The 25,161-nt window shown below is 41.8% G+C and overlaps 2 protein-coding genes across 8 annotated transcripts in view; both read left to right on the forward strand.

The window, feature by feature from the left end:
• The window catches only part of LOC149238645 (splicing factor U2af large subunit A-like), a 463,993-nt gene that overhangs the window by 379,703 nt on the left and 59,129 nt on the right, over positions 1 to 25,161 (forward strand). The gene's annotated exons all lie outside the window — the stretch shown is intronic.
• On the forward strand, positions 11,050 to 12,969 carry LOC149238646 (uncharacterized). The gene is made up of 3 exons (XM_089373132.1): positions 11,050 to 12,085; positions 12,169 to 12,310; positions 12,415 to 12,969. The coding sequence occupies exons 1-3, from the start codon at positions 11,050 to 11,052 to the stop codon at positions 12,929 to 12,931; spliced, it is 1,695 nt and encodes a 564-aa protein (XP_089229258.1). The 3' UTR covers positions 12,932 to 12,969.

A 25,161-nucleotide genomic window follows, 5' to 3' on the forward strand; every position in this document is an offset into this window, starting at 1 on the left:
TGAGGAGCATGTCTGCAAATTTCTTCCCGTCATCATCTGCCATCGGATCCTCCTGCTCTGCGTCCACCACAGGGTCCTCCTGTCCTGCGTCCACTACTAGAACACAATCTCCCTCTCCGTAGGTGTTCTCCAACCTACGCCCAGTGTCTCTGTATCTCCTACCTCTGTAACAGATGTAGGGCTTTTCCCCCGGTGTCATAGATCGCTAGCTCCACAGGTTGAGTCAAATCTATGCTCTGATACCACTGTAATATCCCGTTTCCGGGATATCTCTCAAACCCAAGTAAACTCCAACCAAACATGTCCAAATGATATAGTGACCGGGAAACTCAAAGTGATAAAAATAACAGTGGTACGACATATAATAATGTGAACATGAAATATAAGAAGATACTCAAGAAATGCATAGAGAAATGCTAGGCCATTTTATTATACTAAGTAATGGAAAGAGTACAAGAGGTGATCAGACTGGTAGCACCTCGACTTGCACAAGGCAAATGAAGAAATACACTCAGAATAGCAAAGGAATGGCCTCTCTCTGAATTGCGTCCAAGATGCTGGAGAACTGCTGTGCTGCTGCCACTGCTGGAAATCAAATCAGGATTTGGCACTGTTCCCCTCCTCAAAAAATGCTGAGACTCTGGAATCAGACTCTGCTCAAGAAACCCAGAAAACCCAGAAAGCTTTTCTGAAATAGCTGACCCCCGAAAATCACCCCCTTGGGGATCTACGCTGTCCCTCAAAGCTCTGCGCTGCCACTGAATAGAATCCTCCAAAACTCCACCTGAAACTCTGCCAAAATCCTCCAATATGCAAGGGTTGATCTTCTGCTCGATCTCCCAGCTCAAATCCTCCGCAAACCCTCAATCCGGAACTCCCACCAAAAGAACTGCGTCCCTCTCTCAAGACTGCGCAGTTATCCAAGGACCAAAATGCTCAGTTCCTCCTCCCTCCAAAGATCAATCCTCCTGCAAAATACTGCTGAGAACTACCTTGCCCGAGCAGGCACTCGAAGTCCCCCGGGGCTAAGCATGAGATCTCCGAACGGAGACATTCGATGCACTAAACAGTGTTGCAGACCAGCTAAACAGCCAACATGCTCTAAGTCGAAGTGACTAGCTCAAATGCACATAATCGAATGACAAAATGGGGAGGCTCCCCTCTCCTTTATAGCGTTGGCCTCTCTCAATCCCAAGGCCCACCTCCTCCAACGCAGTACCTCTCTTGCCACGTGTTCCTTTCCATCTGTGCAGTCCCTCCAAGTGTCTGCGTGGGCTCCATTTCTGCGTGGTCCTTTGGCCCCCTTGGCTCCCCTTTATGTCACAACGTTGTGCTACTAGGGAGTGACTTTATTCTAAAGGTGAGTTATGTTCCCATATTACAGAGCGAATGCTCCCAACCGCTCCTGGGTTATATAATCCGCTCTCGAAGCGACGCGCACGGAGGGCGAGAGGGAATCGACAAAAAAAAAAAAAATCGTCGTTAAAAAAATCGTTTTTTTTTTTTTATAAATTGGGGGAGGGAGGGGCATAAGGGCTTCTTTGTGACTGTGAGAATTGAGTGAGAGGCTCATTTGAGAGAGGGAGATTGAGAGTGTGAGAGTGAGGACTAAGGAGCAAGGAGAGAGTGAGACTGAGAGAGAGTAAGGTGCCAAGGAGAGAGCAAGGAGCAAGGAGAGAGCAAGGAAAGTGCAAGGAGCAAGGAGCAAGGGGAGATTGGACTCATTTGAGGTATGTTCACCGCTCTACAATGTTGAATAGAATGTTTAGCATTTTTTTTAATGTTTATTAAATTATTCCTAATTTCTAAATAAATAAATAATTTTTTTTCTATTTCGGTTTCCCATTCCCATCGGGCCATTCCCATTCCATTTTATTAAATTTTGCAGATTCAAAACTACAAATTTCAAACATCATGGTTATATTTCTTGGCATTTTCTTCTTCTTGGTTCCTTTTCTGGTTATTATGGTGCTGAAGAGTAGGAAAAGGAGGATTCAAAATGAAGAAGGGGATGAAGAAGGGGGACAAAGTGGATTTGATGAAAACCCCGGTGAGGAGGAGCTGGAGGAGAGTGAACATGATTCAGCTCAAAAAACTAAACAAGACCAAACCCCATTGTGGAAATATGTTAACAGGCCTGAAGCAGGGAAAGGGGGTGGAACCACTAAATTTCATTGCCCCCATTGCAACAATAATTACATAGGTTCATACACCTGTGCCAAAGAACACCTCTGTGGGAAAATGCCATGGGATGGAGATAAACAAATAGGAATCAAAACTTGTGCAGGTGTGTCAGTAGCAGATAGAGCCAAATACATAAGGGAAAAGGAGGAAGCCCAATACAAATCTAAAAAATCAAGGGGTTTCTTTGAACCAAGCTCACAATCACAAGCACAAATAACTCCTTCAGCATCCTCCCAAGGCAGTGGATATGGAGGCACAAGGTCACCAGGTTTAAGGCGTAGAACCATATCAGATTTCCTTGATGAAGGGTGTAGGAATGATGTGGATTCAAAAGTTTACAGGTTTCTCTATGCATGTGGGATACCATTCAATGTTTTTCGCTCAACTTTTGGCACGAAATGGTTTCTGCCATAAATGATGCCCCTAAAGGATACATGAGCCCTGGGTATGACAAGGCAAGAATCGTTGGACTTGATCATGAAAAAGAAAAAATATCACATTCTTTGAATAGAATGACAAATTCTTGGACTGACAATGGGATGTCCATTGTATCTGATGGATGGACAAATGTAAAAGGCAAGCCATTGATAAGTGTTCTTGCTGTGTCTGTTAGTGGTGCCATCTTTCTTTTAGCATATGATTACTCAGACAAGTTCAAGACCGACATCAACATTGCAAAAGCATTACTTGAAACAATTGACCGTATTGGGCCATACAATGTCATCCAAGTCATCACTGATAATGCTCCTAATTGTAAGGCAACGGGAGCAATTATTGAGGATAAATACCCCAACATATTTTGGTTTGGGTGTTTGGTTCACATCTTGAACCATTTCATGCATGATGTTGTTAAGAACAAAATTGAACAATACAAATGGATTGGTGATTTGTACAAGAAAGGCAAACAAATGATAAAATTTATTACACATCATATCAATACCCATGGCCTTTTCCACAGTCACTCAAAATTGGAGTTGTTGAAGATTGTGAGGACTAGATTTGGTAGCTATTACCTCACCTTTAGGCGCCTTTTGAAGGTAAGAGAGTCATTGGCTAGCATGGTATCAAGTCCACACTGACAAGTATTAAAGGAAAGGGCTACAAATGTAGTTGACAGGCAAGGTTTTGAACTGGTGGAGGAGGCCGCTCTTGATGGTATGTTTTGGGCACGTGTGAGGCAAGTATTGGATTTCACCAAGCCCATTTATCACATGATTCAGTTTGCTGATACAGATAAACTAATGATTGGCGAGGTGTATGAGTAGATGGATACCATGTTGGGGCAAATAAAAGATATTGTTCATAACAATGATCCCAACTTGTACAAACTAATTCACGATTTTGTGTGTGTACGATGGAATAAACTTAATCTTCCACTACATTGCTTGGCGTATATCCTTACACCAAAATACTACTCTACATCTTGGTTGGGCCAACCTGCACCAGGGGGGTGGGGTTAGGACCAAACCCCATATAGATGAAGAGGTATCTAAAGGATATTTGGAAGCATTAGAAAAGTTGATACCCGACAGGGAGGAATGTGCTAGTGTGCACCTTGAAATAGGCAGATACTTCAGTAACAGTGGTTTGTTTGGTACCTTCCATGCAATGGAAGACAGTGACAGATTTGATGCTCTCACATGGTGAGAATCATATGGTGGGCATGGACTTTTGCCAAAGTTGGCAAAAAAAGTTTTATCATAGGTTGTAAATACTTCTTCTGCAGAGAGGTTTTGGAGCACCTACAGCGTCATACATAATGTGAAAAGAAACAAACTCAATGAAAATCGGGCAGAAAGCTTGGTTTATGTGCACTACAACTTGAAGTTGTTGAGTCATTACTGTGATCGGGCTTAGGAGGATCCAATATATAAAATTTGGGACAACCACCCAGAGGATGACAATTTGGAGGATGGCACTATACATCTTGAGGAACTGGAAGAGGAACTTATAAGGGAGGAAGGTGAAGCAGCAGCCATGCCACCTCCACCATCCAGTAGCAGTGCTCGATTTCCGAGTCTCGTTCCTTTGCTGTCGCCACCTCCATCTACACCCTCACGTGGAGGGCATGTGCCTTCTAGTTCTGGTCGTCGGTTTGTGCAGGAGACTCCTAGAAGACCACCATGACCTGCTCATACATTAGACTCTCGTGGCAAGGGCCACATGGAGTAGTAGATAATAGATTTACAGTTTACTTGTCTTTTCTAGTTTCTATTAGTTTTCATAACTGTTGAGTCTTGAGTCTTGACTCTTTCATATCATAATGATATTTTTTGTAAACAATATATGACTGTGAGTCGTGACAATGAAAGTTTGAAGTTGGCAATTATAACTCATTGGTAATGATTCTGAATTATGAATATGATGCTTCGTGAAAGTTGTTTCATTTCATTTCATAATTCATTTTATAACATTTCATTTCATGTTAAGTTGTTAACAGTTAGATATTATTTCTTGTAATGGTTAAATTTAGCTTACAAGTACAACTTTGGTGATCAATGATGATAAATGTTATTTATTGAATTTTCAATTTTGAAAGCTTGAAGTTGAAACTTTAAGATTGATGAATCATGATTCACGAGACTCAATTGTGGACGTGGTTGATGAAGATTATAACTTCTAGATGATTGATGTTATATGGTTCAATGATCAATCTATGTATTTTTATGTTTTTTATATCTAATTCATCATTTACATGTTTTTGTTGACATATATGTATCAAAATATAAAAAATATATATTATATAAAAATCGCTCCGGGATTCGCTCCCAAAGTGGGAGCTTTTGAAAATGTTGCTCCTGCTCCCATTTTCACTCTCGCTCACCGCTTTCACTCCCACTCCCAAGTGACATTGCCCAGGATCCTCTGCATCAGCCCTTTGAGGCACTGCACAGCCTCTGGGACTCTCTGCGTCACCCCAGCAACCTTTGTGTGGATGACGCAGTCCCTCTGGCCTCTACGTTGTCTCTGCTGGGCTCTGCGTGGCCTGAACTGGTTGTTGCTCTCGCTCTCCCTGCTTCTATGTTGGTCTCTCAGTACTGTCTCTGCCTCTCTGTTCAGTACTCACTGCCCCTCGCTGCTAATCACTGATCCACTTTTTCTTAGCAACATTGCTCTAGCAAAATGAATGATTGATCACTTTGGTGTTGTCTAACTGACCCTCAAGCCTCTTCTTATACTTTTCTCGTTGGTCCTTCAACGGCCGAGATTAAATCTTTGATCAACGGCTAAGGTTAGATTTTGTTTGATCCATGACTTTTGGAACCTTCTAACCCAATTTTATATTAATACCCGTTTAGACTTAGGAACTCCATTAAAAATATTAATTATTTTAATATCTCTCAAACCAGGTACAATCTGTCCAAACCATTTATGGGTCTTGGAGATCTCATGTGCTTTAGCCTCTCCACCAATTTTCATGGCTAAAGCACATCCGATGCTACCCCAAATCAACACTAAACAATGAAAGAGTGATCCCTAAATATTTTCCAACAACTCGAATTTGTGTTCAATGCCTATATGGAATCAATGTGGCGGAGGTGTTGTTGATCTATCTATTGTCCTTCATAAAACACCGCATATTTCTAACAGTAGATGTGAGTAGCCAAAATAACTCAAAGATGTGGCATGTGACCGATGGATTTTGGTCTACTAAATTTATTTTGACCAAATATGTAATTATTTCAATTTTGATACTTGGTTAAAAGATAAGAGGTGGAAACGACTTGGAGTCCTGTAAGACAAACTATGAAGTCTGCATAAAAACACATGGACAGTAACCTATTTTATTTTATTAGCCAATCCACTATGTGAATAACACCTTTAGGAAGTTACCCTGAAGTGTGGGATGGCTAGAGGGTGATTATATAGGCTTTATGGCCTCCCCTTTATTAAATTTTGACTAAAAACGCAATTTTCAGCTAGCTGAAAATTGATTTTCAGATTTCTAGGTTATTTTTATTTACTCGGAATTTTTCTAAAAATTTATTTAACAATTTGGACAGCTGGAAAATGAAAGAAACTCAAATCTAATGTAAGAAAATTGATTATAAATCAATGTAGAGCTGAAACTATCAAGTTCTAGTATAAGGTACTCACCTGTAAGCTTGTAGAACTTATAATTGTTGGTTGGAAAATGCAGGTCCTGTTGACCACTAAAGTTCCCCTGTGAGAAGGCTTCTTGCACTTATAGAGTTCCACATTTCATCAGAGCTTCTAAGCCTTTTCTCTCTCTTTTTTCTTCTTCAGTCCTCAGATTTCGCAGCCCTATGGGGATATTGTATATTGTATAAAGCCATGTCACAGGCCTAGAGTGTTGGGACTCAATCAATAAGTGAGTACACTTTGGAGTGGTTTTTTTTACTTGGTTAATTATTCCCACTTTACAGCGGCGAATAATTTTCTAGGTCTTTTCACTCATCGCATACCCCAAAACTGGTGTGATGGCTTGAAGGTCTTAGTGTCTAGAGTCTATGTATATCACCAGGTCATCTATGAAATTTTGTGGAATTTGACTAGGTCTAATTAGGATTTTTTAATAATTAAAAATTTCTCACAAAACAAGATTTTTTAATTATTTTCTATGTAATGATATAAATAAGTGGTCCTAAGAAATGTTCGGAGCATGTGAGTACTCGAAATTCATCCTCAGAGGCCCAACATTATCTAGGACCCACTTTGAAGGACAAAAAACAACTCATAGTCCCTAAAAAGCTGATTTTGCTAATGTCAATGGCGAAAAGTGAGAAAAAATGAAAAAATTAATAATTGGAAAAATTTATAAATTTTTCCAAAGTCAAAATAGTGACGAGGAAAATTCAGTGGAGGTCAAAGATGATGTGGCAATCAAGTAGGGCCCACCACATGAGGCACAACTCATGTCAAAGGTTTCAAAGTGCTAAGTCAACAAGTTCCACTTCAATTCATGAGGCAGCAAAATGTTTGAAGTTACAACTTTGATTTAATTCAAATGTTGAGAAATTAAATATGAGATAAGGTTTGTGAGTGGGGAATGGACCCCACCTCGCTTACCATGGTGTATGTATAAGGCAATCCAAACAGCAATTATGCCCATGCCAATTAAAAGACCACGTTGGACAGTCAAAGTTTCAATGCAACAGTAGGGCATCAACCCATGGTTTTAAATTATTTGATCAGATTTGATTTGAGGATGTAATATTCCTAGTTGGAAAATAATGTTAAATACCAAAAACATGAACTAGGAACAACAATTAAAATTCAAGTCCAACCACCCAAATCAGTACACCATAGAAAATAAGAAGAATAATTGAGCCATTTTATTAATCAGTGGGAATCTAAGTACATAATGAGTAAGAACAATGGAACCTGGGCTTTCATTGCAAGCTATGCAAACCCCAGGTGAAATCTCGCTAACCCAATTACTGAAATGGCTCCAAACTGAGAATGCACATAGCCCAGAAAATCTGCTATAGGCTACCAAATGGAACTGGAAGTTCTGCTCAAAATAATTCTTGGAATGCTATGAAATTACAGCCACTAGCTCCTCTCCTCAAACTCGAAAATACCTAGAAAAATTTTGGCCTATCTCAAAGCCAAAATCAAACCCACAGTGATGTGAATTCTCTAGCTAACTAGCAATTCACCCTACTATAAGAATGAGGATTTCAAGTCTGAATATCGCCCGAAATTTTTTGTAAAATTAGCTAGAGACTCATCTCATTAAGCCCACAAAAACCCAGAAAGGGTTTGGGCTGAATCCCACTGATTCCTGATGACCGCAACAAGTGCAAATTGCCCGATTTGGCCAGAAACCCCCCCATAGTCTTGATACTCCTGAATTAAGCCCAAATACACCACTGGAAATCTCTCCCAACTCTGGCTAAATTCTCCCTTAAGGTATACCTCCAATCTTCGACCCTTATCTCTCCTCAATCTCTATTCCTCTAGCCCCTACGCAAGATTACCTGGAGACCCCTACGCACTTCTAGAAATGTAGAATTTCGGCCCCAAGAATTCCCTCGAACTCAACCCTACTAATCATCGCAAAATCTCCAGATAAAATAATGAAAAACACTTGCAAATCCTCCGACGTTCTGCTACTCTGTAACTAATCTCCCCCCAAGTAATTTGAACCACTTTTGGGCCCTGGAAGAAAGACACACTAGCTGTAATAACCTACAAATATGTCCATTGGAAGCTTTGAATTTTGCTCCCCGAATTTGTCTCACTAGGGAGACACTCGAAGTTCTCTGAAATGAGGGTGGAATTCCGCTTGGAACTCCTGTGCTAAACAACACTTCTCTTCTTGTGCTAAACAACTTCAAGAGAAGATGTGATGTGAAGTGTAATAGTCAAAAAAATGATTAACAAATGAGTCCCTCCTTTTATAATTTCTCCCCATGCTTCTAGACTCCTCGTGTAATTATTATTTTATTGGCGTGGACCATTTTCCACTAAGTGACTTTTTCCTTCATTTTAATAAATTAATAATTTTTGGCCTATCTCTAATAAAATATTACTTGTCACCTTTCTCCAAAATAATATCTGCCCCTTTTAATTAATATTTACCAAAATTGAGCAAAATTCCCAAGCTCACAAAATTGGGATATTACAGTCCTCCTCGCCAAAAATTACTTGTCCTCAAGCAATGCCTAAACAAGTGGCTCCACTATTTGTTGGCCCAAACGGTCACTGCAAACAATACCATGATCCCAAATGTGTCACTGAGTCATCCTTGTCCCATGCACTATCCTGTCATTAAGGAATCCCTCGATACCAGGATCCCAAGCCATCCTGATCAATGTGAAGCACCCCTTGCTCCACCCTCTGTCCAACTAGGTATAAACCAGTGTGGAAAAAGTCCCGATAAAATCGGGATTTATTCCCCAAAACGCGATTTTTTCAAAAAAAGATTAAATCGGCCGACTTTGTGCCGACTTTTTAAAAAATGAAAAAATCGGGATTAAATCGAATTACTCCCGATTAAATCAGGAGTCGATGGCAAAAAATCGGCTAAGTTAAAAAAATTTCGTCCGCGGGCATAAAAACCAGAATTCGTCGTTTTATTTTTTAATTGTGTTTTGGGCTGGCTTGTTCGCTGTGGAGGAGAAACGAGGGTTTCCAACTTTCCAGTTCGAAGAAGTTGTGGCCCGTGGGTGTGCATTTGCTAGCCGCAAGCGTCCGCCGTCAAGCCCGGCAAGGTGACAAGGTAAGTTTAAAACTTTAATGTTTATACTTTATAACTGTTACGTAACCGGTAACACGTTACATGTAATTGTATGTATTGACTGTAATTGTATGTAATCCCCTTCTAAATATACATTAATGTCTTATTCGTATACACTGTACAGTAATATATGGGGCCGGTGGGCATTAATTCGTAAAACTGGGAGTGCTGTTGTGTTGAGCTGTATCTGTTAGCCTTTAAAAACGTTTTTCCATTGCTATTGCCGCTAAGTGACCTCAATTCTGAGTTATGCACCAGCTATCATAAGATGCCAAACTTCAACAACACTTGACCATAGAGATGCTCACTGTTTTACTTCTAAATTAATTCCAACAGTTCCGTTTATGTTGCAAAAGAGAGATATGTTACTTGCAGACCGAGATACCCAAATGTAATGTCACATATGCCTTAAAGTATATTTCTGTTTGAGGTCTGTAATATAAGAATTTTTGTTTTTTCAAAAGAGGGAGCCGCAATCAAAAACACTCAAGCAAATCTCTAATCATGAAAGTTTAAAGAAATTTAACTCTGTATCACATAAGATACCACCATACGGAACTCTGAACTTTGAGTTATAGTGACTGTCCTGAAATCTTTTGCCAGAGGTCCGAAGTTGGGTAGAAGAGTCAGGTCTAAACTTTGAACTTTGAAGGGATTCCAAGTGTTTTGTAAATGTTCTCGTTACTAAAAAATTTGGATTTTTATGTCTAACATAATTTATTTATATTTATTTTATTGTTATTATTTAATATTTATGACTGTAATAAATTATGACTGTAATAAATTATTTCACTGTACATACATTTATGATTTATTATTTAATATTTAATATTTACTAATTTGTTTCTAAATTCTGAGTGCAATACAAATTAGTAAATTACTAATTATAATTTGCTGATTTGAATTTGTTTCCATTCTTTTTGTGCCCAGGTTTAAACTTTAAATTCCAGCTCAAAGTTTAAAACAAAATGCCGAGGGTTTTGGATTCTATGTGGGAGTTTGGTGAGCCTGATGTTATACCTGAAACTGGGACGGTCAATAGAATGTATTTGACTTGCAAATTGTGTGGAAAGCATATGTCAGGAGGCATCAACAGATTAAAATTCCATTTGGGGCAAATTCCAGGCCAAAATATTGAACTTTGCAAAGAGACAACTCCAGAAATCATCCGACGGGCCATTCAATCATTGATGGATAAAGAGGAAGGAAAAGACACCAGGGCAACACTAAGAAACCAAATTGCAGGGGGCTCAAGAGTGGGGGGAATTGAGAGTGGCAATGTTTCTACAGCAGCATCACCTTCCTCACCCATGGGTACATTGGGTAGTGGTACTCATCCTTCTATCTCATCTTTTTTTGTTCCTAGAACAGCAGCTGGTTCACAACCTGGGATTAGATCATCATTGAAAAAAAAGGAAAAGGCAGAAGCTGACAAGTTGGTCAGTAGGTGTCTTCTATGGAGCGATGTTCCCTTCAACATTGCCAAGACAAACCCATTCTACCAGCCTATGTTTGATGCTGTTGCTGTCGTTGGCCCGGGGTACAAAGCCCCCACCTTTGCAGAGTTGAGAGGGCCTCTTCTTTAAGATGAAAAGACTGAGTGCACTGCTAGATTGGCAGAGTTTAGGGCATCATGGGAGCACACTGGATGCACAGTCATGTCAGATGGTTGGACTGACCAGAAGGGTAGGACCCTTCTTAACTTCTTGGTTAGTTGTCCCAAGGGGACAATGTTTATGAAATCTGTTGATGCATCTGACCACATTAAAGATGCACGTTTATTATGTGAGTTGTTGGACATCTTCATTCAGGAAGTAGGCCCAAGCAATGTTGTCCAAGTCATAACGGACAACGCTGCAAATTATGTTGCAGCTGGCAAGATGCTTATGGAGAGGTATCCTAACTTGTTTTGGACACCTTGCGCTGCTCATTGCATTGACTTGATGTTGGAGGATATAGGTAAAATTCCTACTGTGAGGGATATTGTTGAATCATCCAAGAGCATAACAAAATTTATTTATAATCATTCATCTGTGCTTAGCTTGATGAGAAAATTCACCAACAAAAAAGAGTTGGTGCGGCCTGCCATTACACGATTTGCCACTACTTTCATATCTCTTCAGTCTCTGTTGAATTCTATGTGGGAGGTGAAGAGCATGTTTCTCTCAGCAGAATGGCGTTCTTTATCTATTAGCCGCAAACCGGAGGGAGAGGGCATATGCAGACTAGTTTCATATGATCAGAGCTTTTGGGCAGGAGTAGAGGAGGTGTGTGCCATTTCAGAACCTTTGGTAAAGGTTCTTCGGTTGGTTGATGGAGAGAAGCCCGCAATGGGCTACTTGTATGAGGCCATGGATAGGGCCAAAGAAGCCATCCGTGCTTATTATGCAGATAAGGGAGACGAGGGGTTGGAGAAACAACAGGTCATATGGGGAGTGATTGATCAGCGATGGAACAATACCCTCCATCGCCCCATTCATGCTGCAGGTGTCTACCTCAACCCTGCATTTTCTTATGCTTGTGGTTTCAGATTTGATGCCGAGGTGATGGATGGATTCTTCACTTGTGTCGAGAGGATGGTGTCATCTAGGCGAGAACGTGAGGAGATTTCTAAAGAAATGGAGGTCTATAGGATGGCCACTGGCACATTTTGTTTTGACATGGCTATTCAGAATAGGACGACCAAAATGCCAGGTAAGTTTCAGTTTGTTTCAAATTTTCAAGTTTAGAATTTCAATGTTTTTTTTTATGTTTCTCATTTTTCTTTTAACTTGTAGATGCTTGGTGGACAAGCTATGGTGCCAGAGTACCAAATCTCCAAAAGCTTGCCATTCGAGTGCTCAGCCAAACATGCAGTTCCTCTGGGTGTGAGCGCAACTGGAGTGTATTTGACAAAATACACTCCAAAAAGCGCAACAGGTAAAAACTAAAAAGATTTCAAATTAAATTTTTTGAATTCATTTGATTAATTTTAATATTTAAATTTTCTAAGTACTAATTTACAATCTATGACCCTAATACAGATTGGAATCCAAACGCCTCAATGACATGGTATACGTCTACTACAATCTTCGATTGTGGGTGAGACAGCTTCAGAAACCTACTGATGTGGAAGCCATCTCATTGGACAATATTGATACCACCGCTGCATGGAGAGTCGAGACTGAGAGGCCAATCTTGGACACGATCCCGGATTGGTTAGGTGTGGATCTAGAGGATGTAGCAGTTGCAAAGGAGGGAGAGCTAGAGATAGAGGAGGAGGAGGCGGAGCAACATCAGGGTCAGGAGGCAGTAGCAGAGCTGGATGAGGATGCTGAGGAGGAGGTGACACCATCTAGGGTGGGCAGCAGCAGCGGCAGCGTAGCACAGAGGCCACCTCTTCCATCAGCTTCTAGAGGACGATTGAGTCCATTTCCTTTTGTATCCTCAGGGGCAGGGTCTTCTTCCTCTAGAGGAAAAGGCAAAGCCATTCCCTATTCCCGTAAAAGGGGAAGAGGATCTCAGTGGCTGATTAGTGATTACTTGATGACTTTTAGATGACTCATGATGTACATTTATTATATTTTTTGTTGATATTTTGACTCTTGAGAGTTGAAACTCAGACAGGACTCAAAATTCAGGAGTGGATTCACTATTTTGATATGTGATGCAGCACTAGACTTCATATACATATTATATATTAGCTTTCTTTACATGTTTATGTGGAAATGCATTTATTTGATGTTGTGGATACTCTAGATGTTAAAAAAAATTAAAAAAAATGAATAATTTTGTGTTTTTTTAATTTTGCCGACTTTTTGCCGACTTTTTCGAAAAACTCCCGACTTTGCCGAGTTTTTCAACTTTTGGACCCTTGCCGAATTAATCCCGACAGCGAATTTTTCCACATTGGTATAAACTCAAGAAGCCCTCCGCATAGTATCAATAAGTAGACCATCATGATAATGTAGGACTCTGTCCAACTCCCCATGAAGTTTCCCTAGCAAATAGTCCACCTCATGCACACCAAGAGTAAACTAGTCACTAGTGTTGTCAAGAATTCTGAAGGAGATATGAAAAGGTGTATGCGCCCAATCGCCGAGTCAATCACGCAGCGACTACCATCACCTATCGACTCCACGATGTGATGGAGAATCCCACTTGGATCCCAACAATAGTTTGGCCCTCAAGCCCCTCTGGTAATTGTGAAAATTCCTAAACCGGAATCCCTAGTGCAACGACTGATGATATTTCTCCTACTTGTTAAATTTACATGAACAAGTTATTTGCAGTTTCCTACGGAAAATATTGAAATACATACACTGCAACCTTCACTTAATTAATTTATATGCGGAAACAAGACATTGAGCAAGAAAGAAAATACAACACAATAACACCTTTATTTTTGGACAAATGTCCCCAAAAAAACCCAATGCAAGAAAACCAATGCAGCAGATCTAAGGATTTATTATTATTAAGCAGTAGCAAATTCTGAATACATCTCTGAATACCTCAAGGGTTATTCAGTTACAGAGAGAGAAATATTGGCAGAAAGATTTGTGAGATTACCTCACACAATCACTGAGAAAAATCCTGGCTGATCTAGTCATTAGATGAGGTGCCTCTGGCAAGCCTTGCGCTACCTTTGCACAGTCCTCATGTAGTCCCTGCATCAGCCCCTCTAGGCACTGTGTCACCCAGCCAGCTGATCGATTTGCTGCCCGGAGTCACTACTTTCAGCCTCTCGGTCTCACACACTAGCTCTCGGCTTCTGAAACTAACTTTGCTCCAAAATTTCAGACTCCCTCTCACCCTTTGCACTGCCTCTGTGTGGCCCTACGTCAACCTCTGCATGAGAGTTGCTGGATCACTCTCTGCCTCTCTCTGCTGATGATTCTTCGACGGAGAAAATCTCTCTCTCTAGATGTTGTCTCTGCCCCTCAATTGGAAGAAATCTACTTGATGAGAATTTCCTCCTAAAAACTTCTCACTTCAGAAATTCGATCTCTTGATCTCTCAATGTGTCTTCCAAATGACCCTCAAGCTTCCTTAAATAATCTTCTCCTTGACATTTAACGACCCAGATTAAAAGCTAATCAATGTCTAAGATCATTTTAGCTTGATCCTTGTCTTCTTCTAGAAGTTACACCTACAATTAGATTATTACCCATTAATATTTTTAATTGCCCATTTAAAAATATAAATTATTCTAATAAAATTGTTTTTGGGTGGAATTTCCCAAAACACTTTTTGGGTTCTTTGGAATACATGTGCCCAAGCCTCCCTGCAAAATTTGAGGCCTAGAGCACATCTGATGCTACCCCAAATCAACACTCCCTCTTAGCGAGGAATGTGCTCTAGCAATATAGGTTGTTGCGTACTGCTTTGACTCTGAAGCATCGTCCTCTGTGCTACTGATGTCTAACATGTTGTCCACCAAATAGTGCGCTACTATTGCAACTGTACTACTGCTGACACTGCTACTGTCAACACTGCATCCATACTACAACTCCCTCTCAAGTGTTGCATCTATGCTACTGGTAGCATTGCCATTGCCAACTGCCACTACACTGCAAACTGTTGCTGCTACTCCATCAACAATGGAAAAACATCCAAAATTACTGAATTAACTGTGTTCCCTATGATACCACGTGAATGTTGGAACGTGACTGCTGCTAGTCTCTGCATTGACCCTTTGAATCTACTGTGTTGCAGCTGACCTCTACGTTGTACCATCTGCATTGCTTCCAACTCTGCTCTGTGCTGCTAAGTCTCTAGCACTCCTAGCCACTGCAACTGTCTCGCCGACACTCCTCGTCACTATCCGACACTAGTCCACCCTGCTACTTATGATCTGGGCCTCTATAGCAAGGAAATGATCCTAGAGGTGGGCTCCTCAAGGATCCTGCCCATTTGTAGCTCTTTCGAACTACAGTTCCAATTAAACTCACCTCCCTTCGGGAGGTATCTCAGTTGTCATGGCAAACTCCTCTTCGATCTTCGCGAGCGCAGCCTTCAGATCATGCTTCTCATCCTTATCCTTCTTCTTGAGAGGACATTGAGTAGCGTAGTGACCCATCTCACCGCACTTGAAACACTTGATCTTCTAGACATCCTTACGTCTCCGCTGCTACTGCTATCCCTTTGATGCAAGGGCTACATTATCCTGTTGCTGCTTCCACCAAGTTTAACCTTGACTAATTCTCTACTTAGCTCCTCTTGTTTTAGAGTTGCCCACATCTTATCCCAATTTGGCAAGGCTGCTCTACCCAGGATACTCTGGACAAAGACTTGCCACTCATCTGAGATAGAATTGAGGGTCAGTGTAACCAACTCTGAATCTTGAGGTGTATGCCCCATAACAGACAATTCATCACGGGTCTCTTGAAGCTTCATGAGGAATGGATCCACACGCTCCCCCTTCTGCACTTGAGCAGATCTCAACTTTTGTTCAAGGTACATCTTTCACTGCTTGGAATATCCCTAATATAACATAGACAAAGCGTCCCACATCTCCTTAGCAATCCCTCTGCTAGCGATGTGACAGACCACATGATCGTTTACTCCATCTAGGATCATTCTTTTCGCCTTTGCCATCTCAGCCTTGTATTTCTTCACCGAATCTGCATCTGCATCTACAGGGACATCCACCACGCTGTCAACGTATGTCTTGAGGGCATGCTCATTTAGAAGGAACAACATTCTTGCCTTCCAGATGACGTAGTTGGATGCCCCATCCAACCTGTCTTGATCCCTCAAGCCACTGGTTGCCATTTTTGCCACAAATGTCGAAAATCTTCTCTCTCCTCTATGCTGCTGCTGGGCTAGCCTACGCACTACCTACTGGAGCTAGTTAAAACTGCTGCCCCTTGTTGTTTCTCAGCTCTAGAGAATTCAAATTCCATCTAGGAATTCTCTGAGGAAGAAATTCCCTCAGCTCTGCTTCTCCTCTCTCCTCGGACGATATTCTGCCCAACAAACTACCTACAAAAAAATCTGCATCCCACCAGCGTCTCCTCACGTTGAGGTTTCAGTGCTGCTCCCTCTGCGTCGACAAAACTCGATCTGGAAGCCCCTCTCTCTGTCGACTCACTCAGAGAGAGACTACCTCGAAATTTTAGCCCTTCGGCTAAGAACTGAGCAAACCCTCTGGGGTTTCAAGCTGCTGCAGGAGCTAGGTTTTCTGGTACTGCGCTTCTTGTTCCACCTGCAACTCTGATACCATATGAAAATTCCTAAACCAGAATCCATACTGCAGTGACTGATGATATTTCTCCTACTTGTTAGATTTACATGAACAAGTTATTTGCAGTTTCCTACGACAAATATTGAAATACATACACTGCAGACTTCACTTAATTAATTTATATGCAGAAAAAAGAGACTAAGCAAGAAAGAAAATACAACACAGTAACACCGTTATTTTTGGACAAATGTCCCCGGAAAAACCCAATGCAGGAAAACTGATGCAACAGATTTGAGGGTTTATTATTATTAAACAGTAGCAAATTCTGAATACATCTCTGAATACCTCAAGGGTTATTCAGTGACAAAGAGAGAAATACTGGCTAAAAGATTTGTGAGATTACCTCACACAATCACTGAGAAAAATCTCAGCTGATCTGGTCACTAGATGAGGTGCGTCTGGCAGGCCTTGCGCAGTGGTCACACAGTCCCTGCGTCAGCCCCTCTAGGAACTGCATCACCCAGCCAGTTGATCGATTTGTTGCTCGGAGTCACTGGTCTCAGCCTCCCGGTCTCACACCCCAGCGCCCAGCATCTGAAACTGACTCTGTTGCAAAATTTCAGACTCTCTCACCCTCTGTGCTGCCTCTGCATGGCCCTGCGTTAACCTCTGAGTGAGCGTTGCTGAATCACTCTCTGCCTCTCTCTATTGATGATTCTCTAACTAAGAAAATCTCTCTCTCCGGATGCTATCTCTGCCCCTCAATTGCAAGAAATCTACTCGATTAGAATTTCCTCCTGAGAAATTCTCACTTCAGAAATTCGATTTCTTGATCTCTCGATGTGTCTTCCAAATGATCCTCGAGCTTCCTTAAATAATCTTCTCGTTGACATTCAACAATCTAGATTAAAATCTAATCAATGGCTAAGATCATTTTAGCTTGATCCTCGTGTTCTTCTAGAAGTTACACCGACAATTAGATTAATACCCATTAATATTTTTAATTTCCTAAGTTTAGACTTAGGGGCCCATTAAAAATTATTAATTATTTTAATAAAATTGTTTCTGGGTGGAATTTCCCAAAACGCTTCCTGGGTTCTTTGGAATACATGTGCCCCAGCCACCCTGCAAAATTTGAGGCCTAGAGCACATCCGATGCCACCCGAAATCAATAGTAATCCACAACCTCTACTGAACTGTGGCCATGGATGCATCTAACCTCCTAGCAAACTCCACTGGATACCAACTCAATATCTCTCGCCATCCAACCCCGAGAGGGATTGAATGCACGAACAACCATAGATGGTACAAGTCCTCCATCCTGCGAATGCTTTACCTTGTGCAACTCGTGTTGCCTCATCTCGCTAGTCTTGCTAATCCATGTAATCTTCTTAGGTAACGTGGCCTCTCTCTCACCAACATGCAAAGGCGACCCAACAATGCTACAAGCCCCATCGATGTATGCTTGAAGGGGACTGCCATCTGAAAGTATGACAACTTTGTTGGTTTCCGCTGCACCTGACTGCTCCTCATCGATGGCTGACTCCATGGATGGTTGCTCATCCTCCTCCAGCATGGGCTTCACATGAGCCACTAACTGCCTCTCCATGGATAGCTCATCATGCATAACATCCTCAACAATAAGCGATAGGTAGCTACCAATCTGGAAACTCTGTCACAACTCTAGATAACTTTGTACCTATTGTCACTTCGTCACTGGACATGTCTCCGAGCACCTCACCAATTTGTTGTGGGCTAGTATCACTTGAAAACTCGGACATGGCCCTGTACACCTCATCAATGGATCCCTCAATAATAGACGATACCTCATCCATGGGTGGCACCTCTTCAACAGATGACCCTCTAAGTGGATGCTCTACTCTCTCCATTAGGGTGTCAACCGAAGCTACCAAAGGGATTTCCAACAAGAACAACTCCTGCATCACACTGGACACATCGACACGCTTCTCACACTCCTGTGTGCCCACAACCTCATGCTCAACCTCCTCCTCAGGTTCCTGATATCTATAACCAAGTCTCCACCAACAAAAGTGCTTCTTGGTCTCACCCTCTAACTGTCCCTATTCTGTCTGCTCCTTTTGAGGAGATTTGGTGCCCTGATTCTGTTGACTTTCCCCACACAGTGTAGATGGTTGCACCCCCATGACTTGCGCACCTCTAGTGTCTCTGCTGTAAGGATGAGGATGGATTTGGTTCATTGCCTTCCTCAACTTAGCCAACCTCTCATCGTTCCAGTGGATTTCACCCTAGAATTCTTGCATGTTGAATCCTCCTTGAGCCATGGGTTTGTCCATGGTTTCACCCATCATTGTGCATACATGCCCAAACTTTCCATGATCTTGTTGGATACCCCACAACTGGCCAAGATCATGCTCTGATACCACTATAATATTCCTAATTGTAAAATAACGGTGAATACCAAAAACATGAACTAGAAACAACAATTAAAATTAAAGTCCAAGCACCCAAATCAGAGCACCATAGAAAATAAACATAATAATTGAGCCATTTTATTAATCAATGGGAATCTAAGTACATAACGAGTAAGAACAATAGAACCTGAGCTTGCTATGCAAGCTGTTAGAGTCAGTCTTGAGCCCTCCATCAGCGATCAAAACTCTTTGCATTTGCATAGGTAGGTGTCTCATCAGTGTCAATTTTTGCATCCCATTAGGCATGCCATAACCCTGATGGAGGAGCTGGTGTATTTATACCCCTCTTGGCATTGCTGGATCAGGTCATTTCAGTCATTAAGCTCTTTCAAACTTGTCTTGTCTTGTCTTGAGGTCAATTTCCTAGGTCTAGGGTTTTGGTCAAGTATGTTTACAAGGTCATGTCTCTGAAGGTCAATAAGTGTTCAGCAAGCCAGAGGGATGATTGTAAAGTTGTTTCTTCGAAATTGTTTATCTGGTACAGTTAATTTTCACCTTGGATTTAAAAACTCTGTTTTTAAAGCCAAGGTCATTTTTCAAATTTTTGTAAAAGGTGATGAAATTTCAAAAGACTTCAGCGGACAGCATGTAACCCTGGTCCCCTTGCCAAGATCCCTCAGATGATCTCCCTGCAAAAAGAATCAAGCCAAAGCACTAAATGAGTCAATTTCAGGACAAAGGAAACCAAAAAGTCAGTTTTATAAAGTGTCAAAGAGAAACATTAGAAAGTGGGTTTGAGCATGAAATTTATTCAAATGAAACCTATAAAGACCCAATCTCCCTCCTTTTACTCTCATTGTGCATCCAAGACACTTGCAAGAGAGTTTGGGCGAGTGATTGAGTGAAAGGAGTGAAAGTTGAGCGAATTCGGGCGATTGACAGGCGCGCGACCCGTCAGGCCAGGCGCGCGACCCGTCAGAGGCGCGCGACCCGTCAGAGGGGTTCCCGCAGTTCAGTTTTTCAACGGGCGCGACCCGTCAGGCGCGCGCGACCCGTTGGGTGAGGCGCGCGACCCGTCAGCGACCTCCCTTCCAAACCCTTTGCAAATTTGTTCAAGCACCCTCCAAATCATCAAATTGCTTGAGGTAGGTTCTCTAAACTTGGAAATGATTGCTGGTTATGTTTGAAGGACATCATGATTGTGTTTTTAATGATCAAATTGTGCAAGAGAAAACGCTCCATATGGCTGTATATTAAATTTGTAAAAATTTGCTAGGGTTTGTTGCTGTTTCAATGGTTTTTTCCCTTGTACTCATTTTTCCTCATTCCCATTTCATTTTCCCTGTATGTCCATATAAATCTCCCTTTTAAATTTGTAAAGAAAATAAACCCTACCCCTTTTCCCTAAAAAATAAAAAATCAAGCCCTAACCCTACCCCTCATAATACCCATGTAAACACATGTATTTAATGATGCATATGCAGTGATATTTGCAGTGTTTTTCCCTAAATTCCCTGTTGTATACATGTATTCCCATTTTCCTTGTAAAAATGTCCCTCCCCTAACATTTCCCTCATGTTCCTTGTCTCCTTGAAACAGCATATAAATCAGCTTTTTACGGGCAGAAACAGCAGCACAGTTTGTCCACTTTGCTCTTTAAACAATGTCAGAAACCGAAACCTATGAGCAAAGTGATGACCAGTCATCAGCTTCAGAGATGGAGGTACAGAGGAGGCCTCATAAGGGTGGAAAGGGTGGTCATCATAGGCGAAAAGAGCCCACCTCTTTAGCAGAGTTACAGGCTTGTCCTATGGCAGTCACATGTTTCCAGTATATGTCTTGCTATGAGTTTTGTGAGAGGATCTCTCGGATTCAGCACCACCGAGAGTTGGCTTGCCTTTTTGTTTTACACTTGCATGATGGACATGTCAACCTTGCCGCGGTGGACTTCACTTTGACACCCGAGGTGATTTCACATGCCACAGGGATACCTAATGTTGGGGAGGTGTGGAATAAGCGCAAGGTGCTGGATAGTGTTCACTTTGAGCCTTTTGTCTGGCCACCATTCATGAGACATTTGGCAGGTGTGTTTCCATTCAGGTTTCTCAGGAGCGAGTATGCTCCCATGATGAGGCTCATCATGCACTATTTTACCTGTGAGGGCAGATTTTCACAGGTATATTCATACCATATTCGCCTCTTGATGCACTTCACCCGAGTGAGGATGATGAACATCCCTATTTTCTTCTATCAGAACATTCAGAGGATGGTGCCCATGTTGCAGAGGAAGAGCCCGACACAGCAGTATAGGAGCCTGTGCCATTATGGTTTGATTCAGCTTGTAGTATTGCATCAGTTGGCTCAGCAGGGCATCTCATGGGAGGAGTTCATCTCTCGTGAGTTTTTCACAGCACCACCCTCGCCACATCCTGAGGTTGTTCACGAGGAGGGAGGACCATCACAACAGCATGACATCTCTGTCACTAGACATGTCAGCTCCTCACCTTTGGTTACCTATCAGAAAGGCCCGAGGGCCTTATTTGCAGCAGCTCGGCGAATACTATCTCCACAGCAGGTGGAAGGGGTCTCGCCTTCATCATCAGCTCAGCGAGTGTTATCTCCACATCAGGTGGAAGAGGCCTCGCTTTCTTCACCAGCACAGGTACCAGGGAGGGGCAAACAGCCCATGATTGATGAGGGGCCATCGGGAGTTCCAGATATTGAGCTTGTTGATCTTGAGGCCAATTCTCCTAGCCGAGAGACAAAGGAGATCATTCAGCACCTTAGAGCTGAAAATGATGCCTTGCAGAGGAGATTAGAGGGTGCACAATGGACCATCACATACCTGGAGCAGCGCAACAAACAGTTGGAAGATGAGCAGGCACTTGATGAGTTGTGGAGGATTCGTAGTGACCGAATCTTGAACCGAAGAAGACCCGGTGATCCATTGCCCGCTGACCGAGAGTCCATGCTCATCCGGGTAAATGCACACTTGGAGAGGCTGTTGGCTAAGGCCAACCAAGAGAAGAAATTGCTGAGGAACATGAAGAACCATTACTGGGCAAGAATGCATGTGTGCAAGGCAAAGATGAAGATGTTTCAAAGGCGGTTGACCGAGGCACTAAAACGGAGAAAGAGGCCCAATCCCCTCCGTATCTTGGCTGAGGCTTCACTCAAGGATCAAGGCACTGCCACTAAATAGCCTAGCCACAACACAAATCCCAAAAAAATTTGAGAATTTTGGGTGAATTTTGCCATTTTCAGGCAATTTGCAGGTTTTTCCCATTAACGGGTCTCACCCCCCGCGCGACCCTTCATCATGGCAACTCCATTTGGCAAAAACTCAGCATTTCCAGATTTGTCATGCAAAGTTACACATGCTCATGGATGGACTTGAGATTTGGTGAAGTTTTGGGCCTCCAGAAAGTCAAAAAACTAACAAAAAATGACTTTCTGCCACTTTTTTGAATTGCAGAAAGCAGTCTTGGGAGATTTGATTTTTGACAGGGCAAATGAACTCCAAATTCAAAAATTCCAGTTGGGTTGGAAAGTAGACTCACAGACCTTTCCAACAAGCCTACTCTTGCTCAATTTGGACACCTGCAAGTGCCCCAAAAGTGGCTCCAAAGCGCGCGACTCGTCAGGCAGGGGCACGCGACCCATCAGGCAGATTTTTCCAAAATGCACTGTACAGCTCAGAAAAATGCGGTTTGACTCAGTTTGACTTTTTGGGGTGAATTATGATTCTCTTTGATGTAATTATTGTACTTTTAAGACACTTTTACTCTTATGTACCTCTTCTAGAAGATTCATTCATGAAAAAGGTGAAAATTAAATGAATGAATTGGTTTCCTACCTTATAGAGGCAAGTTGTTTTGACTGCCTAGTTTGTAGTGCTTAGTTTAGAAGTGGTTGAAACAGCTCCTAGGATAGTGAGCTCGACCCATGAAGGCAGGGAAAGAGGTTAGATCATCTATATTATGTACTTTCTTGCTCATTTTCATGGTTGGACTCTTGAGGAAGAAGCTATCATTGTATTATTCACTGTATCTCTGCAATTTTTGGCTAAGGAAGACCAGGGTTTTGCAGTCCTCTTTGGGATTCTTGTGGACTCATGTGTTGATGGTGTGTTTCTCAATGTACTTGTAAGCTTGTTATGTGACTCATTTCCTTTCTTTTACTTCTGCACATTAAACAAATGAAGTGTTAAAGTAAGAATTCATGTTTGCCATGCTCTGCTTTTAAGTTTGTTTAATTTCAATGTTTTCTACTGTCTAAAGAGAATTCAAAGTTATTGTTTGCTCTCTTTAGCTCTTCACCTTTCATTCCAGACCATCCACCTCAATCAAAGGCATCAACACTGTCTCCTACCTCGCCCCAAGGAACCCCCTGCAGAAATTGTGTCCAATCCCCGCACCCAAAATTGCCCTCTCCTCAATTTGCCACCAAAAACCCAAAAAACCCCAAATCAAACTCTTTGATCAGTTTACTAGCCTAATATCAGTGTTACCTTATTGGTCATCTCATCTATTGAAGATTTTACCGAGATAGACCGGAGAGAGCCTTCTCCTGCCCCGTAGGGCTAGCTACGAGGCTAAATGGTTTGATGTTGCCTTGAGGTTTACCTTTCTCAGCCTGAGGTGAAATTTCAAGTGCTAACACAAGCTATGCAGACCCCAGGTGAAATATTGTTAACCAACCACTGAAATGGCTCTAAACTGATAATGCACACAACCTAGAAAATCTGCTATAGGCTGCCAAATGGAACTAGAAGTTATGCTCAAAATAATTCCTAGAATGCTCTGAAATTGCAGCCACGAGCTCCTCTCCTCAAACCCGAAAATACTCAGAAAAGGTTTGGCTTATCTCCAAGCCAAAATCAAACCCACAAAATGATGCAAATTCCCCAGCTAACTAGCAATTCGCCCTGCTATAAGAATGAGGATTTCAAGCCTAAATATCGCCCGAATTTTTTTGTAAAATTAGCTACAGACTCCTCTCAATAAACCCACAAAAACCTAGAAAGGGTTTGGGCTGAATCCACCGACCCCTAGTGACCCCCAACAAGTGCAAATTGCCCAATTTGGCCAGAAAACGCCCCACAATATTGATATTGCTGAATTAAGCCCAAATACACCACTGAAAATCTCTCCCAACTCTGGCTAAATTCTCCCTTGAGGTATGCCTCCAATCTCCGACCCTTATCTCTCCTCAACCGCTATTCCTCCAACCCCCCTATACAAGCTTGCCTGGAGATCCCTACGCACTTCTAGAAATGTAGAATTTCGGCCCCAAGAATTCCCTCAAACTCAGCCCTACTAATCACTACAAAATCTCCAGATCAAATAATGGAAAACATCTGCAAATCCGTTCGAAGCACTTCTGGGCCCTGGAAGAAACACACACTAACTGTAACAATTTGCAAATATGCCCAATGGAAACTCTGACTTGAGCTCCCCAAATTTTCCCCACTAGGGAGACACTCGAAGCTCTCCGAAATGAGGGTGGAATTCCGCTTGGAACTCTTGTGCTAAACAACAGTTCCCTTCTTGTGTTAAACAAATCCAAGGGAAGATGTAATGTGAAGTGTAATAACTATAAAGATGATCAAATGAGTCCCTCATCTTTTTATAATTTCTCCCCATGCTTCTAGAGTCCCCTTTTAATTATTATTTTATTCGTGGGGGCCATTTTCCACCAAGTGACTTTTTCCTTCATTTTAATAAATTAATAATTTTCCACCAATCTCCAATAAAATAATACTTGTCGCCTTTCCCCAAAATAATATTTGCCCCTTTTAATTAATATTACTAAAATTGGACAAAATTCCCAAGCTCACAGAATTGGGGATATTACAGAGGAAAATGTGGAGTATGTTTCCACCATACTCAACTCCTTTTTCCACATGTGTGCGTCTCTATAGTCCTGCATCCATGCAAATCAAACTTGGCAACCCATATGCATAGTTCATAACAATTACACGCAACATTGGTTGGCTTGATTTGGGAGAGGTGTCACTCACATGTTTGTTAGTTGAGGATTTGGTGGTAGATGCCTCCGGGATCATATTGTCTCACATATAGCAGCCAAGGGAATGGCCAAAGAGATGTGGAAGACTCTCTCCACGCTACACCAAGGTACTTCCTAGTAGCAAAAGATGTACTTAGAGGAGAAGCTGAGATGCATTAGAATGCAGAAGGGGGAAGGCATAG

This window comes from Pinus tabuliformis, chromosome 8 (assembly GCF_031772625.1).
Source record: "Pinus tabuliformis cultivar Carrire ecotype Pingquan chromosome 8, CPIR1, whole genome shotgun sequence".
NCBI classification, from domain to species: Eukaryota; Viridiplantae; Streptophyta; class Pinopsida; order Pinales; family Pinaceae; genus Pinus; species Pinus tabuliformis.

Coding starts and splice junctions, on each gene's coding strand:
- LOC149238646 (XM_089373132.1), top strand. CDS start 11,050: ATGTCAGATGGTTGGACTGACCAGAAGGGTAGGACCCTTCTTAACTTC. Junction 12,086..12,168: donor TAGGACGACCAAAATGCCAG/GTAAGTTTCAGT, acceptor TTTAACTTGTAG/ATGCTTGGTGGACAAGCTAT. Junction 12,311..12,414: donor CACTCCAAAAAGCGCAACAG/GTAAAAACTAAA, acceptor ACCCTAATACAG/ATTGGAATCCAAACGCCTCA.